Raw genomic sequence first — 20,873 nt, 5'->3', positions numbered from 1 at the left:
AGAGGGACTAGAAGAGGAGTTTCTGGTAGAGTTATGATAGGGTGTCCTTCAGGGGTGAGGGGAGCAGCTGGAATTAATGTGGCTTTCAGAACCAATAAACAGGGAAGATGGAACGATGACTCCGATTGCCTAGAGTGAGGGAATGAAATGCGGAAGGCTGAGGACAAGACCCTGTGGAGCACAGCATCATGGGGAGGAACGTGTAGAGGAGCCAGAAGGAAGCAAGACACTGTGGTGGGTTAGAGTCCGACCTCTGACCTCAGATCCCGGGATTGGTTTCTGGCCTCCCACTGCTTAGTTGTGTGATGGGGGCAAGTTGTTTAACATCTGCAAGCCTCTGTTTTCTTATCATTGGATGGGAAGGATAATAGTTTTTATGGAGCTTTCAGTGTGGTGCTTGCTACAGAGTCAGCACTTGTTAAATATTAGTGTGATGATGGTAATGATGATGGCAGTGACAACACGGTGCCAGTAATTGTCTTGGCCCTCAGATTTCTCTACTCGTTGCTTTTTTCCAGATCCCGTTATTTATTTTTTATCACACACACACACACACACACACACACACACACACACACACACACACACACACACACATAAATATAATCTCTGCTCAAACTGCTGCTTCTTTAGCCTAGTTTATCCCAGTAACGGTGGTGGGCGCTCCGTCATCCTTGATGTTCCTCTGTCCCTCGCTCCTCACATTCAGATCACACCCTGGTTCCATTGCCTGTCCACCTTGCTGAAGCTCCATGGGCTGTGTCCATTCTCCTCTCTCCGGTCTCCCTGCTTCCACTCTTGCCCTGCTCATCCTCCTGCCCGGTTTTTTCTCCACGTAGCATTATAAGCGGTCTTTGTGAAATGTGTATCAGGACACGTCGAGGCAGTGTCCCCTGCTTAAAACCCAGGCTCCTGCTCTTGGTGTCTGGGTGCTGTGTGATTTGTCAGCGCTTATCACCTCTTGAACCCCGTTTCTAGCAATGGTACCCCTTGGTTGCCAAACTCCAGCTGCAATGTCCCTTTTGCTAGTCCTTGAACACTGTAAGCTCATTTCTTCTTTAAGAGATTTTCTGCAGCTGTTCTTTCTGCTCCAGCTGCTGTTTCCTTTCCTTCTTGTCTTTTAGTCTCAGTGTAAATGTTACATCCTCAGCAAGATCATCCTGAAATGATCCAATCAAAATAGCCATCCACCGTTTTCCATTACATCACCCTATTTTATTTCTCTGCATAGTACTTAAATATGCTGAATAATATTAGATACTACTATGTATTTATTTGTTGTCTTTATATGTTTTCTTTCCTCCTTATAATATTTATGATATAAATGAATAAATTTTTACAAACCTCTTCTTTCTTTGTCTCTCTCAATAAGAGGCTTTTTCCTCTTCAGTTTTAATTTTATCAGGTGTAGCTGGTGGTGCTCATGGGAAAGTATGGGAGAAGGGAGTGTCTTATCATCAATTATGATAACCTAGGAGAGATAATCAGCATTTTTGGTTGAATCATTTGGACCTAGTAACTGTTATGCTTGGGTAATGTAACTAATGATGATTAAGTGCAACAAATACCAGGGTCTTATAAATGTTTCATTAGATAATTTGTTATATTGGTCACTCACTTTTCTTACGTTATAGTGAATTTCCTCATTTTGATAAACAGCCAGTTACAGTGGTTAGTGGCATATTGTTTAAGCTGATGTAAGTCTTTGACACTTAGGAATCTTTAGGAATATCTCACTTCTAAAGTAAAGAAATTTTAGGGAAATAATTTTTCAAATGGGAAGAAGCACTGATAATTAGGCCGTGCTGGTACACGTGGTATATTTCGTTTGTTTGTCTTTTTTGGTTTCTAGTGAGATCTGTAGAAAATGATTTATGACAATATTATGTTAGATATTGTCAGAAAGGATATTCTAGTTTGTGTAGTTGGAGGTGAGTAACATCTTTTAAAGATAAAAGTTCATAGCATGAGCCTTACTGCTAAATAAAATGTAAGAGTATTTTAAAGTTTTGTTACTTTTAAAGTTTGGAGAAATTCAATAATATTAATATAAAATATAAAGTAACGTATTTACCTAAGTAAGTGGTACACGAAAAGCACCAGTAAGAGATGAATTTGCAATAACAATGAAAACCTTATTAATAGTGTTAAATATTGTAATTAATACTGGCTTATTTATTAGATCATTGATAACAATACATCCAGGATCAGGATATAATTTTCTCTCTGGGGAGTCTATTGGGTTCATGCTGTGACTTCTGATTTCCCCAGAGAGAATTATCATCATAATGTTATCATGAATTATCTTACTGCTCAGTAAATGTCCTTGCCTTCAAATTTGAAGCAAATTAAAGAAATTAATTTAGTCTTAAGAAATTATTAATTGTTTGCACCTGTGAAAATAAGAGTCTTAGTGGCACACAGAATGAATTTTATTTTAAAATGAAAAGTATTTATGTGAAAGAAGCACAGTAAACACAGACTGGCATGCAGAAGTTAATCCCAATTAGTTAGCAAGATCTGGTGTTACATGATCAGAGTGTATTCATATCAACAAGAGGTTCGTTAATAATAGCCCAGAATGTTAAAGGTGTTATAGAAAGCTTCACTCATTCTAGGGTTTAATTTCTTAGTTGTCATATGTGATTTTGAAAATTTATTTTTTGTTTCTGAGCTCTCAGAATGCTTTTATAATATGGCCTGTTAGTATGTAGATTTGTACATCTCAAGAGCTTAAACTTAATAATTCACAACAAAAGTGTAATATACATGCTTCCAAGATCAGTTTTAATTATGCCGGTTAAGTGAGGGGTTGGGATGTTTTGTAGGTAGGAATGAGAGAAATAAAGTGGCATTAAAAAAACAACCTATGTGGGCTTATATTTATGTTATCCATGTTAGTTATGTTTTGAGACTTCTCCCAAAAATGAGTCCATTTGAAAATACTTAATGGGATATGTAGTGTTTAGTAATTTTAGGAGACGTTGTTTGCTGAATTAGCCATGTCCTCTCTTACCTTTCATTTGTCATGAAAAGTATTCATTGTCAAACCAGTAGGGTTTATGGGCCTTGGACCACTTACTCTCTTCAGTTTGTGATTTTTAACTTTATTTTAAGCATATTCCAGTCAGATAACATAATTGCCACCAAACATGGTTTTATGTATTAAGTGTCCCTTCTTACCCCTAGAAGGAGCACTTGTTTGGATAGAATGGCTACAGTTAAACAGACTGCGTTGTCACCCAAGTAGTCTTATAACCAAGGGGTTAGGATATTTCGATTTGTACATCAGGAAGATAATCCGTATGGTTAAGTGGGATGTCCCAGTTTGAAGGCAGAGACTGTGACTGGATGATAACTTGGAACTCCAGTCAAGTCTGCCCTTGGCGTACTGGAAGTCATCAGATAGGGGCAGACTCCAGTTGTGGCCCAGAGAACAGGGGACTAGAAAAGAAAATTAAGATGGGGACTAAAGGAGAACTTTAGTCTTGAACACTAGAGTTCCTAGAGGAGGATTTGCAGACACAAGAGCCCTGTTATGAGGGTGAGGTGCTGGGAGGTTGTCACAGCTGCTGGCACTGTGGGAGAAGGGAAAGTCTTAGAAGTCACTGAGCGCTCACTACATGCGTGGCTCTGTCCTGTGCTACACATTCAGTGTCTCGCAGACAGTTCTTCGATGTGGCTTACTCTGTCTTACAAGAAGTAGGAAATAGGTTTGAGTAGCTTGCGCAGCTCAGATATTGGGGACCAGAAGCAGGATTTGAGCCCAAGTCTTGCTGACTAACTTCAGCACTGTGCCTCTTTCACTGGGCTTTACAAGAATGCAGTGGATTCTTTTGTATACCGTGCCTCGGTCAGACTTTGGAGCAAGATAGATTTGCAGCAGTATCCAATGCTTCCCCTGTCACTCTAGCAGGGATAGTGATTTATTACTAAAGACACCTTTAATAACAGGTGATTCCCTGAATTGACCTGTTGGGAAGCTGTTAGCGGCAGAGACGATTGCCTTGCTTTGTAGCTCTGGTGTTCTTTCCACGACAGTCTGCTGGGTCTCTGCTAGATTCTACTTGGAGCTTGTCGATAATTAGAGTCATGCACTATGTATCAGAAACCTTTTACATTCATTAAGTTCTTTCAAATACATTCACTTAGTTAATATTTATTGTTTACTTAAAGGCATCTGGATACAAAGCAAAAAAAAAAAAAACCACAAAATTTTGTCTCTGCCTTTGAGAAACTCAGTGTATGGAGAAGCAATATATATGTACAGTTGACCCTTGAACAACAAGGAGGTTAGTGCATGGAGTTCAAAATCCAGGTATACCTTTTGACTCTCCAAAAACTTAACCACTAACAGTGACTGGAAGCCTCACTGATGACATTAACAGTCAATTAACACAGCATTTTGTGATATATGTACTATGTACAGTATTCTCATGATAAAATAAGCTATAGAAAAGGAAATGTTATCAAGAAAATCATAAGGAAACTGTATACAGAAACTGTATTTTCTATTTATTAAGTAGAAGCAGGTCATTATGAAGATCTTCATCTTCACGTTGAGCAGACTGAGGAGGAGGAACAGAAGTGTTGGTCTTGCTGTCTCAGGGGTGGCAGAGGCAGAAGAAAAGCCACATACAAAGTGGACTCGTGCAGCTCAAACCTGTGTCACTCAAGGGTCAACTGTATAAACAAATAAAAGCCAGGGTGATCCAGAGCCTAGCACAGTGCCTGGGTTTGCACGGCTCTTTGTAGAGTTGGATGACGCTGACAACCGTTCTGGAAGCACAGAGACAGGAGCCAGGGGAGCTGCTTGAGTGAGCTGAGGACGGTTCCTTAGAAAAGCTGACACTGAAACTGAATCTCAGAGATGAGATGTGGTTTGCCAGGTGTGAAAAAAGAAGTGACTCACAAGGCATGGGAACCAGCAGGTGCAATGCTGTGGATGTGAGGCCAAAGTGCAAGTGCACGTGTGGAACATACGGGATGGCCGGTGGAGAGGCCCCTACGCAGCCAGGTATATAACAGGGACTTTGAAAGCCTTCTGTTCTAGGTAAGGCATCATGATCCTCAATTCGTAGCGGAAGAAACAAAGTATATTTTTATTCTCATAAAAGTTGAAGGTCTTCTAAGACACTCATCTCAAATCCAAAGCAATTTTGCAGCTTAGGAAAAAACCCTGGTCATTGAGGAACTTCAAGAGACTGAGACTCAGTTCACACTCTACATTGAGAACAGCAAAAAGTCAGTTTAAGTGATTTTATTTGGTTTATATTTTATATTGCTTTGAATCTCGTTGTTCTGCTGAGTTATTTTATTCCCAGGATAACTCAAGATGCTAAAGTAAAAACACATGGAGAATGGGAAATCATTCAAAAAAAGAGAATATGGCTTTTTACTAAAAGTAGTTTTTTTGCTTGAGTTAGGAACTCATTTGATGGTCTCATCTTTTATTTAAAGCACCTAAGATAAGCCACCTACAGAGGGATGTGACTCATCGCAGTGAAGTGTGGCGCTGAACGCAGTACAGTGCAGTCGTTGCTGAAGCCTGTGTGTCACCTGCCTGACGGCCTCCTGAAGGAGACCTCATCCCACACGAGCTTATTTTTGTGCAAATTGCGGGGTGGCAGAGAGACCCAAGGGTGGTCGGAGATGGGCAGCCATGCTCCTTCTCATGTCAGCTCTCCACGTCTGCCCCGGGGGACAGGACACGGGAGCAGATGAGACAAGCTGCCACTCACTCACACTGCCCTTTGAAGCAAGGCCATGGGGGGGGGGGCGCCGCAAATGGGCTGTGAAGTTTACATGCCCTGCCCACTGTTAAACAGATTACGTCTAATGAAGTGTCTAATGCTCAGGCCACATCAGCCTAATCCTCGGTGGCAGTTCATCCCTCAACTGCCAAAAAACACCGCCCTCTGGCCCACTCTCGCCACTCCAGCGGCCAGGCGCAGGGAGGTGCCCGGTCTTAATAGACCCAGACGGTGTGTGATCTGACATGCAAATGTAGGTCATTGCATATGTAAATGTGCGATTACAAACCTGCATGCCAGAACACATTAGCGAGGCTCTGCTCTCAGCATGCGGCTGTCACTCCGCCTTAGCAGCTCACGCTGACGTTTGTCATGTCGCAGCGCAGACAGAAGATGGAGTTCCCAGTCAGATTTAAAGTATCTGGATTGTGTGATAGTGCTCCTGACGACGAAGCTGTGTCTTGCTCTCAAGATGGACAGATCTCATCAAGAGAAAGCGTGGTCTCTGTTCGTGTGGAAGAAGAAGGCATTGTACTTATTACGTGTTGCAGACCGTCTAGTGTATCAGTACGAAAGAGATTTCTTAGAAAAGGATGCACAGTTTAGAAAATCTCTCCTTTTTAAACAAAACCTTTATTTAAAGTTAAAAACTTTAAAAAATTGCTTATCTAATGAATAGATCTGAGAAGTGGTACTTTGTGAGTTCTTTTGGTAAATATATGTCATTTTTGTCACAGTGACACAATCATAAATTTAATGACTGAAAAAGCCTCTTAAAAATGGACAGCATGGAAAGTGACCTCCCTTTATTTGAGAATTTTATTTTGGTTTTATTTTTCTTATTAGGATATACTTTTTCATTTTCATTTTTGACATGTTTCTATCCCCAGGGCTTTTTGTTTTGTCTGTTTGTCAAAAGACTTGAAATTGAAAATATCTGTAGATCATCATGTAGGGTCCCCTGATGTGGGGTTAATATCGTAGGTGATTTTACTTATTGACGTCATAGGCTACACTTGGGATCAGCTAGACATAGGTTTGGTTTGGTAACATCTACATTATGGGATGGTGTGAAAATTGAATGAGATGGCATATAAAGACCTAATATAAAGTGCCTGTTAAGTTGCGGGCACCAAAATGGAACCTTGTTCTATTATTTTTGTAGTGGTTGTTGTTACTAACGTTATTTTAATCATAGCAATTATGGCCCTATATTTATGAAGTAGATTTGTGAAATTCTTGTATTCTGCTTATTTTGGATATTTTAAAGGAAGAATCATATTTTTCGTGACAATATTTTGGACCTTCAGGAGAAGAAAAGCAGTGTATATTAACCAATTATTGCTCCTTTTTTTCTCTTTTTGAGAAACATTGGGTTTGAGTTACAGTGAATCCTTAGCAAAATTACACACTTTTTGTTAGCGTGAAAGACAAAATGTGCAGGGTTTAGCGTGAAGTGCTAGCCATATATCAAAATAGCTTTCTGCTTGAGTCCAGGACATGGGATCTTCAGCCTCAGCAAAGGTTATTTGGAGGCCTAACAGTCCAGGTTAGACATACTGTGTGCATGAACCAGTGCCATCTTTGAGTGCATTCATGAGTCTTTAGAATTCAGTCTCATTAGAGGGTGCACTGGTGTGTTTACTCAGAGAGGGCTCAGAGGGTGGGGAGGGAACAGAGGGTGTGAGGAGAGTGTACTTATCAGTGATCCAGAATCTGGAAAAGGCACAGGCACATTTAGGCAAAAAAGAGAAAATATAAGGGCGTATGATAGCTAGAATAGACTATTTTGTCATATTTTATGTAGGTAGTGATGCTAAAATTAGTGCCACGAGGGGTGTACAAGGCGGTGTTCCTTGGGTGTGTGCTATGACCTTAGCAGTAGACAGTGCCTGACTATAGTAGACGCTCAGCTAACGTTCACTGCTGTGAGTGAATGGATGAGTATGTCCACGAACAAGTGAACAAAAGAACCAGGACAGTGGGTAAAATTTGAGTTTTGTCTCAAAATAGGGACGACCACTGTGCCCCCTGCTGCTGATACCCTATAATTGTTTCCCTTACAGCAGTGAAGAGCCTCTCCCATGTATTTGGGTAAGCCGTTTGAGAGCCGAAAATATTAATATTTCTGATTGGTCTCTGTTTCCCTAGCAGCTAGCACAGCTTCTGGCACATAGTAAATACCAAAAAATGTCAGTAAATAAAGAAATGACTTTTTCCACAAACAAAAACAACAACAACAAAATCACTTGAAATGGTAATGATGTGATGGTAGACTCCCTGGCACTGCAAATAATTCTTTGCAGAAGTTAAATAACTGCTAGGAAGTTAAGAAATGTATCATGCATTAGTTGACAGGTTGGGCTAAACGAATATATATATTATATACATATATATACACACACATACACACAGTCCATTTCAACTCAAAGAGTGTTTAAAAAAGAAAAGAAATGTGTTAATAAAGAAATGTCAGAGAAATACTAGATTAGATGGGGCAAGTTCCTATCCTGTGCACTAAAGACAAGTTATGGGGAGTTCGTATCTAAAATTTCAGAATCCTTTCTTTCCCATGTTATGTCCCTCTACCTTGATTTACATTTTCTTTTTAGCCTTTACTGCCTCACATGTGTATTTCCTGTTTACTTGTTTGTTATTTTCCCCTCATTAGAATGCAGGTTTCTCAAGCATAGGGATCATTGTCTGTAGTCTGCCACTGTGTTCTGTGTGTAGGACGGGCCTGGTGTGAGTAGGTTTCCATAAATATTTGTTAAATGAACAGATATTGGAAAGCTTGCCATAGGTGTCCTCTGCTCATGTGAAAATGATCGATGATCATGTGTATTGTATGTATATTGTGACTGAAAATTTTTCTGACGTTTTTAATTGCAGAAGGCCTTACGACCGGACATGGGCTATAACACGTTAGCCAACTTTCGAATAGAAAAGAAAATTGGTCGTGGACAATTTAGTGAAGTTTATAGAGCAGCCTGTCTCTTGGATGGAGTACCAGTAGCTTTAAAAAAAGTGCAGGTAAGATGATTTTAATTATATAAACCAATGTGAAATGTGCTTTGTGAATGATATTGATAGAGAAAAGTATGTCCAGGATGATTGGGGAATGAAATCCTTAAGTTGAGAGTGTGGGAAAAGAATGAACGTTGTAATTTTAAAAGCTTGAGTGCAGTCTGGAGTGGAAATTAACTTTTAGTTTTAACATTACTTCTAGGGATAGGCTTTAAAAATTTAGCTGGTATTGATCCTAGAAAAGCTTTTACAACGCTGTGTTTCAAGAGGCAGATTTGCGTTACCACCATTGCTTCTAACTGGACGTTTGAGTGGATGCTGCATCCTCAGCGGAAGTTCAGTGAGGCTGGGAAACGAAGTTAGCAAATAGCAGTCAAACTTCACTGTCAATAAATAAAAGAAAGATGAAGTGAACTTTATTTACTTGGAAATAAAAAAATGAGGTAGATAAAATAGGAGGGTTGACATCTGAATTAAAATCTCCATGTTGTATTTGTGTCATTCGGAATCAGCTTTGCTCTCCGAGTATCCTAGCTCTCTCTTCTGTCTTTTGCAAATTCATTTATCTTGCTCCAGCTCCTCTTCCAAGTCCTGCCCCAACCCTGGTGTTCTGGCTCTGCTGAGTTACCCTGCAATGCTCACTTGGCAGAGCCCTGAAAGTTTCACTTGCCCTAATGCACTCCTCTGGCTTAGAAAATACTTGTGTTTCTGCCTTATAGTGTGTGTGACGTCATGTGATTTTCTTTCTCTTTCTCCATGAAGGTAGTTACTGTTCACATCTGCCACAGACTTCGCAGTTTGCTCTGCAATCCTGGTATCTTTTCTCTAAGGAGACCTGGGACACCTAAGTTCCTTTTTTTTTTTTTAAGTGATCAGCATACTTGCAACAGTCTTTCTAGAGATGAACAATTTTTTATTTACATTTAAAAAATGAAATATTAACTATTTATGAAAGATTTTATATGGCATATGTGTTAGATATAAACAATAATAGAGCTACTTTCCTATCCACAACCCAGTTGAAGAAATAAACATTAAAAATATTTTTGACCTGTGTCTGCCACTGACTTCCCTTTTACTGTATCCTGAATTTAATGTCTATCATTTCTTCATTTTTCTTTATAGTTTTTCTTGTATCAGTATGACTTTCTAAAATAAAGTTTATGGCTTATTTACTCCTGCAGTTTTTGAACTTGGTAGAGATGAAGCAGATTTTATGTATGTGTTAATATAATATTACACACACACACACATACACACACAACTTTCTTTTTTCACACAGCATCATGTTTGAGCAATTAACCCATGTTGGTGTGTATGACTGTAGCTTACTTATCCTTTCCGCTGCTGTGTGGTAGTATTCAGTTACTCTTGTTGCTTGCTGTTTAGGTTGTTTACAGTTGTTTGCTACTTCTATGATATTTTCTGTGTGTCTTTCCTGGTACATAAAAGCAAGAATTTCTCTGTTTGTGCTTAAGAACGGGAATGATGGGCCACTGCACATTAATGCTGAATTGTTTTCCAAAGTTGTACCAGTTTGCTTTTTCACCAGCAGTGTATAAGAATTGCAATCTTCTCTCTCTTAATATGCCATTCAGAGCTTAAGAAAACACAGTATAGGATGTGGATATTATGAAACAGATGACTTTTGGAATGATTAGTCCCTTACAAAAGGATTCTTTGATCCATTTTTTAAATGTATTAAAATTTTACTATGATCTCTGAGCACTGAGGGAAATAAAAAAGAAACTGATGGTATTATTCCTGCCCTGCAGGGGAAAAAGAGTCTAGAACAATTAGATGTTAAGCCTTGTGGTGTGGATTCTTGATTGAAATAGGAGTTCACAGAATGGAGATGTCAGTGTGAGCTGTTGGAATTGGTGGAATTGGAACTTCAGCCAGCCCGTAAATGTGAGACCAGATTGTGGAGAGTGTTGGAACCAGACAGAGGAATTTGAACTGTAGGCAAGTGAGGATTCACTGTAGACTCTCAAGTAGGGTAGTACTGTTCAAAATTAATTATTTTCAAAATAGCATTGTAAATTCAACATACAGAATAGACTGGAGAGAAGACAGCCACCCGTGTGCCGCAGATAGTCAAGATGGGAGGGTGGGCAGATTGAGAAATCCATCGGGAGGTGTCCGGAGCCTTCTTGCTCCTTCTCCACCTTGTCACTGACTCTGAGTGTGGAAGAGAGACGGGGCTCCATGCTGTTTCAATGATGATCTTTTAAGTTGCAGAACCTTGTCATTAGAAATATTTAGAAAGAAAGAAAAGGGAAGAAAGGAAGAAGGGCGGAATGGACAGAGGGAGGAAGAAGAAACACTCTTCCCTACGTTTTTCTTTCTGTTGATTGGGAGTTTGAACAGGCATGAGTTAATTTGCACGGTTTTATTCCACCCAGTGTTAACTAGACGTCTTCTCCAGCTGCCTCCACTTCACACTGTGATAAACCTCGAGTTACTGTGGGAAGCTAGTTTATTCTTCTGGATTGTGTCGTTCCTCTCTGCTTTGTCAAGTGTTGGTATTGTGGCTTCTTCTAGTTTACATGTAACTTCTTTATAGAGTAAAAAAGTGACATTGTGAAGATATTTTTAGCTTATTTACTTAAGGAACAAGGTCCTAAACCTTTGTGGGGAAACACACGTCTGCATTTCAGTTGTGGTCTTGATTCTTGTGCTACAGTACATTTATGCTGCACAAGAAAAAGTCACCTCTGCAGCTTAAAATTGTTTTCAAATGTTGTTAACCAGATGATCTTCCTTTCTGAGGAATACTAACCCAACTTTTCAAAAAATTCCTAAAGAATCAAATATCGAATTTCCTCTTGCAACTTTTCATTTTAAGGCTGTATTATTACTGTTCCCAGCTCTGGTAGAATCATTCTTAAATACTTTAGTTGAGTTCATATGCTAAAGTATTGCTTTTATAATTCATTTCTCTGCTTGCAAATCTTTAAAGAAATACTTGAGAACGACCATCCAGATTCCTCAGTTCAGTGTTCAAGGCCCTCCCTAACCTCATCCCACACCATCTAGTTCACTTATTCAGGGCCGGGAGAAAATAGCGTGCTGAGCTCTGGTGACTTTCCTGCAGGTTTGCCTGTCACCACTGTGTGGAAAGGAGAGTATGTGCTCTGAGTGCGTGTTTCTTCTTTGAGATGGTGAAGGGATCTGGGAGCCTGCAGTGTATGGCAGCATGGACCAGTCTTTTTGAGAGTTTGCCTATACCCCATCATGGTTCATTTGCAAGAAGCAAGATGGGGCCTCAACTGACGTTAACAGCTGTGAAATTCTATGTCCCAGCTTTGCTTCCCTCTCTCCCTGCCGCCTCCTCTGATCCTTCTCTTCCTGTTGGTCATTGAATTGATTCCACTGGTATTTATTGATCACCTAGTACACATTGGTCAGTGTAAGGAATTGAGAAGACTGAGATAAAGACAGTTGGACTCACAGGATTCCAATGGAGGTACAGCAGAGACACCCCTAGAATCACGAGATGTTCACTGGTGGGAGCAGCCTTGAGAACAGATGGGAGGGCTCACTGGGAAAGTCCTCACAGGGAACGTGAGCTGGGTCTCACAGCTGCCTCTGTTCTTTTTTTTTTTTTTTTTTTTTTTTTTTTTTGAGACAGAGTCTCGCTTCGTTGCCCAGGCTAGAGTGAGTGCCGTGGCGTCAGCCTAGCTCACAGCAACCTCAAACTCCTGGGCTCAAGCAGTCCTCCTGCCTCAGCCTCCCGAGTAGCTGGGACTACAGACATGCGCCACCATGACCGGCTGATTTTTTTCTATATATTTGTAGTTGGCCAAGTAATTTCTTTCTATTTATAGTAGAGATGGGGTCTCACTCTTGCTCAGGCTGGTTTCGAACTCCGGACCTCGAGCAATCCGCCTGCCTCAGCCTCCCAAAGTGCTAGGATTACAGGAGTGAGCCACCATGCCTAGCCTGCTTCCGTTCTTTATCAAAGAATTGTTTTGATCTAGTACATGCAATCTTGGTTTTTTTTTTGTTGTTGTTGTTAGCTCATTAGTTAGAGCTCTATAATTGGAATTGGTTTTTATTTTGTCAATCTAATGACCGGATGCTATAGTAGTATGAGTTTTTTGTTTCTCAGTTCTTATACGTATTTTCATATTTTTTTAAAAGCAGGGTGAGGTATGTGATTCTTAATTCATTAATGCTTAATTTTTCTTTGCTTACTCTTAAGTTATATTTTCAAGTAACACGTTTTGCTATGTGACATCCATTATCAGGGATTTTTTTTTGAGAATGAAAAGCTAAAAAACATACTTTATGTATATTTACAAACAAAGTGATAATATGTTTTCTTCAAATTCAACTTTTTGATCCAGGTGATCTCAAAAAATTTTTCTGAAAGGAAAAGTATTCTTTGATGTCTGATGCTTTCCTTTTATACTTATGTTTGATTGTGTGTTAAAGCATTTGCCAAGAAAGTAACTTTTAATAAGTGTAACTTAACTTTTATGTAGTTAATTTTAGATTCTAGGTTCCGGGTGTGTGCATGTAACTAGAAATTTATGGACAATGATAGCTTCTTCCATAAGATAGAGTGATTTTTATGCATCCATAGTCTCTATAGCCATATATTCAGGCTCTTTGTCCGTGCTCATTGTGATTACTAAATTTATCTTGCAGCTTTTATGAACTTCGTCATTTAATCTCTATAGACTTCCTTTCAGGCTTTCAGTTTTCATTTGAATAAATGAAAATTAAGAGGCATTTGTAAGAATAATCCATAAATGACATTTAAAAAGCTTGGAGAACAATTCAGTAAATTGATGTTAGTTTTACTTGTCAAAGTGGCCTGGTCTTTTATCTTAAAAATTAAACCTTCATAATTTTGTTTATTTGCACTTGCAATCTTATTGAAGCATTTCTAAGCATATGAGAAATATAGTAAATTTTTAGTTTTATTGAATGGTTAGCATTTTGAGATTATAATGAATCACCATATACAGCATAAATAGATTACTAATGTTAAGATGTTTAAATGATAATGTGTACATCAGTAAAATCATTTAGTCTTTTGTACTTTTTTGACATTCCAGAATTTTTTTTCTGTAGCATCTTGTGGTACCTTAGGGTTATTACTATGATAATGCAAGTTTTGGCTATATAGATTTATCTTAAAAATTTTAAATTATAAACTCTTCTTATGGCCAGGCTAGGTAAATAAATATAACTGAAGTGACTTTTATTTATGCTGTTGAAGTTTTTATTATGTTCTATGTAATGTCTGTTGAGGACCTACTACATGACAGACACTGTTCTGAACAGGGACACAGTAATTGAGTTCAGCATTTTTGTGGGGGAGACAGAGAGTGAATCATTATAGCCATAAAGGAAGTGACCCCTCTGGCTGTGGTGTTAGAGGCAAACTCGGTGGAGAAGGAGAGCTTTTTAGAGAGAGTGTCTAGCAAAGACTTCCCTGAGGATGTGACATTTAAGCCTAGGCGGAGGATCAGGAGTCAGTCATCTGAACAGTAGGAATGAGAAGGTTCAGGTGTAGAGAACAGCAGAGGTACTGACTCTGAGCAATAGTACGGGTTTAGATAGATGCGCTAAGAACAGATCACTGTGATCCCAGTGGATGGAGTAAGGGAGAGGAGCGGCGTGGGCCTGTGGAGCTGGAGGAGAACCAGATTTCTGTAGGTTTTCTGTGTGGGCCGTGGAGAGAGGTTGATATGTGCTTTATGTGTGTTGTTATGAAGGTGATGGATGGCCACTGAAGGAGTTTAGGCAGGTGAGTGATAAAATCCGGTACACTTTTTAAAGATTGTGCAGACCACTGTGTAGAAAATGAATTAATCCTCTTCAGTACACAATAGTAATAATGCCAAAATCACTAATTAAAAATTTTCAGCTATTAAATAATATCATTAGCATTATGAATAAGAATTACAAAATATGAAATTTAAAAAGTTTCGTAAACATTAGTGCCAGAAGAATGTGCAAAAGCAAATAAAGTGATATTGATATAATAGCTTCCACGTTCAAGGCACGTTTGAAGAGACAACATATCTGACCTTTTCTCCATACATAGATTTTCAGTTCTTGTTCTTGAAATGAATCTTGCTTCATCTCTGGCCCTCACACTTTCCTCACAGCCCTCCCCAACGTAAGGTGCTCTTCCTTTCTTGACTTGGAGTCCAGTGGAATCACCTTCGTTCAACGTGCTTTCCACGGCCACTTCAGACCCAGTTCTCCATAAGCAACCTCATACTCCTCCTCTTTGAAATCAGGGCCACCCAGTCAGTATTTTTCCATCATTGTCCCTTGTCTGCCAGTCTGGGGTGTGTGTCTGTGTGTTGAGTTCAGCATATTATATATATTTTATATAAATGTGCATATATGTATTTTTGCAGGTCCCTTGCTCTCAATTTTCGTCCGTCCATTCCCTGGCGCCGTGTTGGCCTCATGGGTTCTCACCACGCCAAGCTCCAGGGCACTGGGCTGCCTCTCTCAAGCCACCGTCACAGCCCCCCCAACACTCGACCTGTTCCATCTTAGACTCCCCCAACCCCCTCTCTAACTCTGATTCCCATCTCTCTCCCGTTTGTCTTTCCAACCAGACTTGTCCTTGACCTCATCCTGGCCACCAGGCACCAGCCCATATTCTTGTACCTCATATTTGAGACCTGATTTCACTTGTTTTCTTGGACCTGTCAGTTATTTTAGCTACGCGGATGCTCCTACTTTAGAATCTCCCTTATCTTCCGAATCTGCAATCATAGTTTATCTCCTCTGTGTATTTCTTTATTCTCTGTTCACATGAGATCATTTTCCAAGTCCCACACCGTAGACCTCTCCAGGTATTTCTTGGAGATTTGCTTACTTCTCTTTGGAAATACACTCCCACTTGGATATATTCTCACCGTTATGAGAAGAGCCCCACATCAGTGGATGTATGATCATGACGCTGCAGTAGCTGCCTCAGCCACAGCCCTCGTCCCCTCACGCTGAGCGGCTCATGTCACCACCTGTTTGACGGGGACAGTCCCTGCTGTCCAGCATGCTTTCATGACTGCGTAGCTATCCCAGCCTGTCTTCTCTTCACTCAGCCTGTTCTTGGGAGGAGACCCTTCTCTTCTGCCTCCTTTGAGACTTGTGCACGGGTTGCCCCATTCTTCCCACGTCAGCCTCCCTCCTCTGACTGCAGACATGGTCAGTTCACCTTCTTATCAGTCTCTGTAGAATGTGTAGCTTCAGTGCTCTCAGGTTCTTAGGACTGGCCTCTCCTGTTTGCTGTGATTGCACCGCCTTGGTTCTCCCACTCTCCAGATGTCCTCTTTCTGTTCCCTTCAATGGCTCCTCTTTTTCCTACTCCTCGTGGTATATTTCTCACAGTTACAATTTTGGATTTTTACATTCTCACTCAAGGCTGCCAGTGTTCCTCTATGTGGTGGTTTCTTCATCTGTAGCCCCAGCCCTAAGCTTTTCTGAGCTTCAAGCTCTTACAAAATCTGAACAAAAGATGACTTTCACAGTAGTTTTTCTAACTTAAAGGAAGCCTGTGGAACAGAGCTGACTGATGGACTGGAAGGTGGAGTGCCATGTACTGGCCTCAGGGTTACAATGTTTCCCCTTGGAAACAAAGGTTTTTCAGTAGTCATAGAATAATTAGTGACACAAACAGGTTTGTAGTTCCATGCCATCATTTGCCACGGCCTTTAAGGAATCTGCAAGAAAGGAGTTGAGCACTGCCTTTCAGTTTCTAGTTCAGACATGCTGATGCATTAGGGTGAGAGAGGAGGGCTGACAGACTAGATCACAGGGCTGGGCGTTAGAGGCAGCAAGCTCTGGGAGCAGCATAGGACTCCGCTTGGACTCACCTGGCTTCAGTTCTATCCGTCTCCTCACTTCACCCTCTCCATCCTTTGGAGTGTTTTTGTATTTAGGCAGGAAGGGGTGGTGGTGGAGACTAATTATTTGGAGATTATTTTGTTCAGCGATTGAACTTTCTATTTAGAGAGGCTACAGGCCGTCTGCTATGTATTTTCTAACCCCTTTACCGACCTTCTCCCCTTTCAAACTAAAGAGAGAGGCTCTGGAGGAGAAAGTCTTTCTTTGCCTGCCAGTCATCCTGGAGGAGAACCAGAACTCTGCAGGCTGACAGCAGAAATACTCCTTAGACAGAGGAGGGACTTAGGGCCAAGCTCGGGGAGGATCTGTGCAGCCACTGGGCAGTCGGAGTAGAGCGACGGAAATGTCATCGTAACATCAGGGTTAGGAGGGTTAAGAACAGTGGGAATAACAGAGACTTGAAACAGGGTGAGATCAAAAGAATCAAGGAGGACACGTCTAAGGAAGACAGGGCTTTTTGGTTTTGGGAAACAGTGCTCAGTTCATTGTTTAGCCTCTATAAAACCAGTGAGGCCCAGGAGGCATTTGGTTTAGATTTCCTTATATTTAAGGTTTATTTAAGATGAGATATACCAGGTTTGTCAGACTCTCTTAGTATATAATTTTGAGTACTTTCTTTGCTGCATTGTAAGTGGTTTTTCTTCTAATAATTTGACATAATGCCTCTTTAAAGATTTTTAAAAAGTTACTTGAAGGACTCTCTTACCTTTTCAGTTTTGTTAGCTATGAGTAATTTTGGCAAAATTTTAAGATGACAGAGGAAAACTTTTACAGTGATTCAGAGAATACCAAGAATTTATCAGCTAGTACTTGCCTAACCACAGCAAATAACTTTGCTCTTACCAAGTATAAAATAAGCTTAAAAACCTGAAGAAATTTTGGTAGCACTGAAAAAGATGCATTCTGAAAACTTGCTTGTACATATTATATGTAAGATATTTTTACAGAATCCAGATTTTTTCCCCCATCCATAATGTCTTTTCTTGCTCATGAAATCATCAGACAGTTCTGCATCTAAGATTGGGAATGATTTAATCTAAAGATTCATTATTGGCCGGGCGCGGTGGCTCACGCCTGTAATCCTAGCTCTCTGGGAGGCCGAGGCAGGCGGATTGCTCGAGGTCAGGAGTTCGAAACCAGCCTGAGCAAGAGCGAGACCCTGTCTCTACTATAAATAGAAAGAAATTAATTGGCCAGCTAATATATATGGAAAAAATGAGCCGGGCATGGTGGCACATGCCTGTAGTCCCAGCTACTTGGGAGGCTGAGGCAGAAGGATTGCTTGAGCCCAGGAGCTTGAGGCTGCTGTGAGCTAGGCTGACGCCACGGCACTCACTCTAGCCTAGGCAACAAAGCGAGACTCTGTCTCAAAAAAAAAAAAAAAGATTCATTATTTATTTTTGTCTTGACATGTTGGCTAAGAGCAAAGGAAAGATAAGATACTTTTGAATTTCCAGTTAAATGTTTTTGTAAATGTAGTTGGCTTAGGATTTAGTTTTGCCTTAAATGTACCATCAATGCTTATTTCTCCCAGTATTTGAGGAGTGATTTTTGATAATCATTGAAATTCTATTAAAAATAAAAGTTAATTTGTGTTCCAAATTAATTTAAATATAAGTTTAATTAAAGATTTGTGATTTCTATGTAGCATGTTTCTATCTTGGTATTTTCTATCTAATTACAGTTTCCCAAAGCTCTTACACATATTTTATTCTCATCTTACTCCCTTTTGATTTTTTAGTATGTTTTCCCATGATAGAGACATTGATTACTGAGAGATTAGATTTGTATGTGTCTCCATGTTTCTGATTTTCTTCATGTTAATCACTAGCACTGTGCAGGCAGTATTCTTTCTCTGTCCCCTAAAAAAGAAATTTCAGGGATTCCTTCAAGATCTAAAATGCTTAAAATTTTGTGCTTCCTAGCTTGGCTACCAGTTCCTGAGAGTGCAGTCAGCATTCATGCTCTGGCAGGATTCAGTTATTTCTCTTGCCATTTTGATTTTTAAGCACAGGCATTCCGTGTGTGTATTTCATACCTATAACTAACATCAAGTCCAAATTCTTCTGTTTACATTATTGTTTGTTATTATTGTCAACATGTTAGATAGTAACAACATCATTTTTCTGGCAGCTGTTGTCTTGCAATTTGGTGGAATGAACAGCTCGTCTTTGTGAAATTGCTAAATGCAATGCTTATTCCTATAAGTGAAGAACTTTTGATTTTACTTAATTTTTATAAAAATTTTTCTGAAAGGTTACACTTTCCTGCTTGTATAAACCAAGTATCAAGAGCCCTGTCAGCCGTAGCGCACACTGTTGAAGTTCTCATATCACTTTGTACAAGTAGCACTCACAAGCTCCACGTTGGTTTTCTGTGTCCAGTGTGCGTTCTGTACCTTACAGCGTGCATCTGTAAGGACTGCATGCTTAATTTCTTACAAGTCCTTAAAGATGCACAGCTTACTAGATTTCTAATAACAAGATGGCAGTAAGTGTGGTTTTATAAATGATAGAAAACATGAACACGTATAGCTTAAGCTTGTCTGTACCCAGGATCGGGTTATTCGTAATAATTATTTGTGTGTGGAGTAAAACTATGATGCTTTGGAGAGAAGTTTGAGTTTCTTCCTTCAGTAAGTGGTATCATACTTTTTGTATTAACGTGGTAGTTTTTTTTTTTTTTTTTTTTAGCCTCTGCTACTGGTGTTCATTTATATCTAAAGTATTACCTCATTTTACCTAAGTTTGATATATATAAGAGCTTGATGTTTTGCAAAAAATATCTTACTAGATATTTTATATGAACTTTGTGATGGTGATTTGCCACTCATACTCCTTTCCTTTCTTTCCCTGTTCCTTTCCTTTCTCAGCTGCTTTCCTTTTCTGTGATCATGGTAGTTCACACAAGTTCACTATAGCTGAGGTGCTTAGAATTACTATTAATGGAGAAGAGAGAAGTTGCTATTTATAATACATGTACAAGCATGCATATTTCCTTTTCTGTTATCTGAGAGGAACTTTGATGTCATCTGTTTTTGTAAGCCATTAACTAAGATTCCATATTTTTCAAATCTTAACAGCGTGCAGCAATTGACTGTTTCACATTAAAACTTGCAAAACATAAAAATTGATGCTTGAAGTTTTCATGAAAAACAGTAGAAATAAGTTGAAGACTAGAAATATGGAAACCATCTTGCTATAATGTTAGGTGAAAAAGCATGGGGCATTTTTTTATACTGCTGCTATTTTTTTTCCATTTTGTAAAAAACATGCATTTATACAAAAAATGAAAGGGACTAAGCAAAAGCTAAAATTTTTTAAGGCAGTGAATTTATGGATTTTATTTCTGTTTTAAAATCTTATTTAATATCCTCACATTTATTTTTTAATTAAAAAATTAGAACCTTGTGCATCTTTGGCTATTAAGCATGATACATACAGCAAAAGTTGCCTATTATAAGCTGCAATTATACACCCTTATCCTATATTTACTTTTAATGTATTAGATATCTCTTATTTCTGGCTGACAGAATCCCATAATTTTTCTAGGATTCAGCTCTAATGTTACCTCCTCCCCATATGGGGGGAGTCCCTCTTTATGTTTCTGATACTATACTTTGCACACACGTATTTTAGTGCTAACTAGTTATGTGCGTGTTAAACTTCTTGACAGCCCAGGCCCGTGGAGAAGACACCAACTGTGAAGCTGAAACAACCTGGCTTCTGGGCCTGACTCTGTCCTTTAGTTGCTTTATATCCATAACCATATTACACTGCAATTCTCATCCCTAAATTGGAGTCAGTACTACCTACCTTACAAGATTGCAGTGAAGACTAAAGAGACCAGTGCTCTCTGGCGGATGTTTAGCAATCCCTTCCCTAGTTGGAAAGACCCCTCCTCTCACGTCAACACCTGCCCTTCCTGGAATGCGCTGGCTGGCTGGATTGGGGAAAACCGATCAAATTTGACTAAAAATGGCATTAAATTTTTTTATTTGTTAATGTGACTAAGGTTTTGACCAGCTTGCCGTATTGAGTTATTCAGATGTTTTTTGTAATATCTAAGAAACTGCTTTTTTACTTGTTTGTTTGTTTTCCACATGGTTGGAACGTTCGGAGATTTCTGTGTTTTCAGAGACACACAAAATGTTTTTTTAATTGTATTATTTATTTTAATGGTTTTCACATTAAAGTAATAGTTCTCAAC

General features: G+C 39.4%; 1 protein-coding gene across 2 annotated transcripts in view; it reads left to right on the top strand.

The window, feature by feature from the left end:
- Nucleotides 1-20,873, top strand: part of NEK7 (NIMA related kinase 7) — a 132,695-nt gene that overhangs the window by 57,868 nt on the left and 53,954 nt on the right. For both annotated transcript variants that reach the window (XM_012744366.3, XM_012744365.2), the window contains exon 3: nt 8,646-8,786. In XM_012744366.3, coding sequence (XP_012599820.1) covers nt 8,646-8,786 — 141 coding nt within the window. The remainder of the gene's footprint in view (nt 1-8,645; nt 8,787-20,873) is intronic.

This window comes from Microcebus murinus, chromosome 23 (genome assembly GCF_040939455.1).
Source record: "Microcebus murinus isolate Inina chromosome 23, M.murinus_Inina_mat1.0, whole genome shotgun sequence".
Lineage (NCBI taxonomy): Eukaryota > Metazoa > Chordata > Mammalia > Primates > Cheirogaleidae > Microcebus > Microcebus murinus.
The sequence above is the reverse complement of the archived record's forward strand: the minus strand, read 5'-3'. Positions and strand labels throughout refer to the sequence as shown.